This window comes from Colias eurytheme, chromosome 9, assembly GCF_061535395.1.
Source record: "Colias eurytheme isolate Ceu_HAF_F1 chromosome 9, ilColEury1 Martin Lab GWU primary, whole genome shotgun sequence".
Taxonomy (NCBI): Eukaryota; Metazoa; Arthropoda; class Insecta; order Lepidoptera; family Pieridae; genus Colias; species Colias eurytheme.
Genome location: NC_142988.1, coordinates 8,835,548 through 8,841,604, shown reverse-complemented (window position 1 = coordinate 8,841,604; position 6,057 = coordinate 8,835,548). Strand labels below are relative to the sequence as shown.

Sequence of the window (6,057 nt, the reverse complement as noted above, 5' to 3'; positions counted from 1 at the left end):
GTTAGTCTTTAACAACTTTAGGTCTGAATTTACAAATTTACTAAAGATGACGGATCGTATCTAGGTATATCTATAAAATGCTGAATGGGTAAGGAGTTAGGAGATGAAGAAATTAAAATGAAAAAAATCTAACATATGGATACCTATCCTTTAGATTGATGTTGGTAATATTGTTCACAATATTTTGTGATTACTTTGTAATTTCTCAAAATACTGATATGAAATTTGTTCGTAGGAAATTGAAATTCAGTAGGTATTAAATATTAATCACGTATTAATTAATAATTATTGCGTAGTTCAAAAGCCAATCAGAACTTTCAATCGCTATTATTGGTCTTTCCTTGTTGAATCTAGATATAATCCATAGACTATTAAACTTTCGTCATTGAGACAAATTGCTTTGCTGTGGCTTTGCTTTTGTTTCGGAATTATTATTGTAAACGTATTATAATATTTAAAAAAATAGTTATAGACGATAGGTATTTTTAAACTAGCTGTGCGCGCGGCTCCGCCCCTTTTATAAAAATCTTTACAAATTATATATTACAGTTTCCTCAGGAACCTTTATCTATTAGAAAAAAACCGCATCAAATTCCGCTGCGAAATTTTAGAGATTGCGAGATTTATGCATATATAAGGATGGACAGACAGCGACAGCGACTTTGTTTTCACTACATTCACTACATAGTATAAAACAAAGTCCCTTTCTCTGTCCCTATGTACCTATGCTTAAATCTTTAAAACTACGCAACGGATTTTGATGCGGTTTGTTTTAATAGATAGAGTGTTCTCGAGGAAGGTTTTAGTATATAATTTATTAGGTTTTAGGCAAAGCGGGCGAAGCCGCGGGTGGAAAGCTAGTTATAGTATAAAACAAAGTCGTATACTTAAATAAATATTGAGCCTTACTGCTTTAAATATTAGTAATCGTAATAGGTACGTACATATTGCGATCAAATAACTTTTTTGTTATTGATAAAAATTAATGTATGTTCTACGCGGGTAGGTACTGTGTACTCTACAGAGCGAGCAGCCTCGCGAAGCAATTTCTACGTGAAGCAGCAAGTGTCTCACGAGGATGCTCGCTCTGTGGGAACCCACCTATCTCATTTCAACGCAATGTTGTAAAGGAGTTAAATAAAATACATTGTTAAAGCTTTGGTACTGGTATTTATTTCTGTCATTATTTCATATAAAAATAGTAATAGTTAAAATGGAAAATTATAAATAGTAATAATGTAAAATTTATACGTAGATATTACGTAACACTACACATGTCCGCAAAATTACAATTTTGTAACGAATTACGATAATATTCTTTCAACGTTTTCACTGGGCACAATTCATTTTCACACATAGGCAGCTTAATAATTTTTTCTTGGTGTAATGTTAATACTTTTTCTCCATCTTTACATCTGAAAAACAAATTTGTAGTAATTATTATTATTTACCTATACATTTGTAGTAATTACATACCTATAAATTTGTAGTAATTATTATTATTTTGTCTTAGACCAGTGAGCCCATCGGAATATTTTTAATATTGATTTCAAATACAGTGTCACTATTATAGTCTCGTGAATTGTTATAAATAATACCTACTTGATAAATAATGCTTCTAATTATATGATTCTAAAACTATGATTAAAGCCAGAAAATGCAGCGAAAATAGAGAATATTATCAATAAAATTCTGTTTTCTTTTAGATTTTTATTATTCCAAATTTCGGTTTGAAGCTCAATCGCGACGCGAAATTTTTACCTTTAGATCCTTTCACCTCACATTTTTTTACCAAAATATAAGATTGGGAACCTCTACAAATAACTTGTACTAAAAATTATTTAGAAAGTCTACTTAAAAAAAAGGGATTTTTCTTTCCAGACTATTAATATTAGACTAGACTAGATTTTTTGGTAGTAAAGAGATGTAGGTTAATATGGATAAACTACGAGAACTACCACGTTACGAAATCTGCATACACAGTGCATATTATATTGCCAGTAAAATAAATACGTTAAAAACTTACTTAAACAAAACAAAGGCTAAATTCGATGCAAAGCAGTCTATATTCGATGCTCTCCAAGACCTCTTATTGTTAATTGTATCTCCTTTTAAATGCGATTCAGGTTTATACAACTGCAGGTAAGTCAACATCTTCAGTAATGTGCCAGAGTGAGCGAACAGAAATGTTGCGTTACGACCTTTGTTACTATAAAAAAACAATAATTGAATTAATAAATAATCAATGATTTTTTTCAATTATAAGATAGGCATGTTCTAATAGTAATATGTAAATATATAATACTAGAGGTCCGCCCCGGCTTCGCCCGTGGTACATATTTCGCAATAAAAGGTAGCCTATGTCCTTTCTCGGGTATCAAAATATCTCCATACCAAATTTCATGCAAATTGGTTCAGTAGTTTAGGCGTGATTGAGCAGACAGACAGAGTTACTTTCGCATTTATAATATTAGGGATGTACTTTCTTATTTTATAAGAAAGTTTATGATATCTTAATACAGAAAATTGCACACACAAAAATAGGAGTAAATCCACCCAACCAAATTATATCTATTGATTTGGGGTAGTGCCAACACAAATATAGGAAATGTTTACTATCTTATTGTAGAAATTTTATAAGTAGAAAAATATCATTGTTTGAGTAACATAAGCAACAACTTTTAGTTTCCACACTCGTCATAGCTCATACATAGATGATAAAATATTACCTTATACTGTGAAACATATGTTTCATTAGCAAACAGGCTGGCTGGTGTGTTAATTCATTGCCATATCCATCCACCCAGTAATGTTTCAAGTCGTAAAAATATTCCATCCTCTGAAATATATATATTTTTATTACACATTTGTTCTATATGAATTTTCTCATACTAAGGTAAGTGTGTCCCTCGATAATAGATACACTAATACTCTTCAGCTATAAGTTATAATCAAATCTTCATCAAAAGCAGTTCAGCAGTTTTTACATGGTGTTTTTGATCATATTTGTACAAACACACGAAATATTTTTAAGACCTCAAAATTATCTAATTATCATTAACAATATTACCTTTATTCCCTCATCATTAAATGCATAGCACCATGGCGATATAGCATGTTTATGCCAAGCCGTCTCAAACCCACATATTCTATACATCAATGTAACTGTATCTGTAATAACACAAATCCTTAATTTTCACACAAAATCATCATTTAAGCTACAGTGCATACTGTTAAAGTACCAGTAAATGAGTGAACAAACAGCTAAAAATTAAGCGATGGCTTAGTATGGGTAATTTTCAAGTTACAAACCCAAACTCAGCAACCTATCAAGACCCAAATATTTAGATACATATTCCAAAGTTTCATTCATTTCTTTACTATTGCCGTACAATCTCTGCTCCTTGTAACTATGAGGGTTTTTCTTAACTTGCTTTTGCCACCTTTCACAATGTTTGTAAAACTGAAAGTTTTTGTAGCAAAAGTGATAATGATTATTTATCTAAATATTTAGCTGAAATGTATATTTTGCACCAAGAAAAAACATTGTTTGTGTCTTTAAAAACAAAACAGAAATATAATTAACAAATAACAATATAAAGATTCAAATATTTCAAAAAAAACTATACATACTCTCAAGGTGGTGTCTACTTTCAAAGCAGGTTCAAAAACAACATTCTCTGAATTCTTCTTATCAAATAATCCAAGTGAAAAATATCTTGCACTTTGTTGTGTTCTCTGAGTTGCTGTGTACCTGAACTGAAAAACAATATAGAAAATATAAATAAGCAACTTTTTATAATAGTCAAACTATCTTGAAGCTCAAATATAATACATACAAAAATTTATTCTCTTTAAATTATTTTAATATGTGCATTAAGACATAGCATAAGACATGTCTTATGTACCTGGAATGTGTTATTATCATATTTATGTTTGACAATATGTGGAAATTTTTTTTGTATCCTCTCAGCCAGTAATATCATCTCATCTTGCCCCTCTAGGGTCAAATATTTTTCCTGTTCCACAGGCATGTCACTGGCCCAATGTTCTAATTTTTTAAGCTGTTCACTGGTTAAATGACCTAGAATTTAATTAAAAAATAATTACTAATGCACAATAAATTATGTAAGTACTTACATGAAATTAAAGATAGGTACAACAATGATTAATTGAATATTACTCATATAGGTACCCTACACCATAATTAAACACATCAAAAGGACAGTATAATTAAGAGGTACTTATCATTTTTAAGAGTCACTTATACACTACCATTACAAAAAGGAAAAAAATACAAAACATGACAATATAATGCATATATTTTTATTACAAGTGATTATGATCTTACTGAAATTGTGAAGCTAATCTTAATCTCTATTCTACTTTATAATGAGGATGTCTTACATTGCTAGTTCAATTTAATAAATTTGTTTTGTCTGGCCTTGAAGCAAAACTGTAGAACTGTGAATAGGTACTTCAAGTCTTAATAGATACCTTTTCCTGAATTATGCTGCAATAACACTTCATACTTTAAATCTTGTAGTGTAGTTTGTGCGCCTATTATATCCTTTGCACTGGGTAATCGAGAACCGTGCCGAATTAACATCCAAATCTTTTGTTCTTTACAATCTGAGAATCAAGAAAGAGAATGCGCGTATTAGCTATTCGATAGGCGATAACTAATCTTGAATTGCATTGTTTGAATTTACATCATCACTTACTCCCATATTTTATCTTGGAATCATCTTTGTTATATTTAAATCTATATGGAGTCCTGGTCCCCAAATGGTTCCGTATATCATCAGTTTTGATACCATTTGTAATAACAGTTAAAAACAATACTGCAATAATGTATAAATAAAGAAAACTCATATTAATCTCCTGCATTGTGTTTGTACATGGTTCAATGGTTTTCTTTTACTTAAAATTTTGTAAAAAGACAAATATTCTAATTTTCTAAACCTCAAGAAACAAAACTGAAAACAGTGGCCTACTGGAAGCCTGCCCCTGGCATTGTTTTGTGATTTGTCAAAATGACTTTGATGTATAGTGAGTAAATGCGTATAACGAAACGTAATTTGATAAGTTTCCATAAAAACACTTATATGGTTGAATTCTTACATTTTTTTTAATTCTAGGCAAATATAGGAATTTTATAGTAACTGTATTAAAATATTATGTTTGTTATACTAGCTCTCCGCCCGCGAAAGAAAGCAGGAAGAAAGGAAGGTATAAAGGAAAGCCACATAGTTTTCGATTTCTGGAAAAATACCTATCCTATGTCCTGTCTCAGATCCTAAACCATTTTATTATACATAGTACCCAATTTTATTCAAATCAGTTATTCAGTTATGTGGTTTAGGCGTAAAAAGAGACAGGCAGACAGTCAATTTCACATTTATAAAATAACATTAGTACATAAGGGCAGTAATATAATCCATACTAATATTATAAATGCGAAAGTAACTCTGTCTGTCTGTCTGTTACTTAATCATGCCTAAACTACTGAACCAATTTGCATGAAATTTGGTATGGAGATATTTTGATACCCGAGAAAGGACATAGGCTACCTTTTATTGCGAAATATGTACCACGGGCGAAGCTGGGGCGGACCTCTAGTTTATTATAAAGTAGTAATAATTATTATTATGGAAAAAGGAGAATAGATCATTAAGGCTAGAGCTTCCTACATATTTTTATTTTTCCTGCAATTGTACACTTTATATCTATGTTTTTTGGTATTTGGATTTTGGATACGGCGAATGAAGACGACGTGACGACGTGTTGTAGGTACATAATATGTCTTGAACCACCGCACGAGCCGAGCGAGCGAAGCGAACGTGCTGATGGCTGAGGACAACGAGTGCCAATCAACAAACAATAGTTTTAAATTTTCACAAAACAATAGTTTTAAATTTTCACAAAATTTAAAACTATTGTTTTATATATTAATCAAAGCCTGTGCCACAACGCATCGTGGTGGAATAGCATGTCAGCCTTATTACGAAATTCGCATTATGGATCTTTTACTGTGGGGTGAATAAATACAATATA

The 6,057-nt window shown here is 30.9% G+C and overlaps 1 protein-coding gene across 1 annotated transcript; it reads right to left on the bottom strand.

Annotated features, from left to right (window-relative positions):
• Positions 1-1,201: 1,201 nt before the first annotated feature.
• LOC149905988 (multiple inositol polyphosphate phosphatase 1-like) lies at positions 1,202-4,998 on the bottom strand. The gene is made up of 9 exons (XM_090105507.1): positions 4,725-4,998; positions 4,498-4,632; positions 3,909-4,084; positions 3,634-3,759; positions 3,313-3,463; positions 3,071-3,171; positions 2,730-2,839; positions 2,027-2,209; positions 1,202-1,415 (listed from the first exon to the last, which is right to left on the bottom strand). Exons 1-9 carry the CDS (start codon positions 4,888-4,890, stop codon positions 1,259-1,261), a joined length of 1,305 nt encoding a protein of 434 aa, XP_089961633.1. The 5' UTR covers positions 4,891-4,998; the 3' UTR covers positions 1,202-1,258.
• Between the last annotated feature and the right edge of the window lie 1,059 nt (positions 4,999-6,057).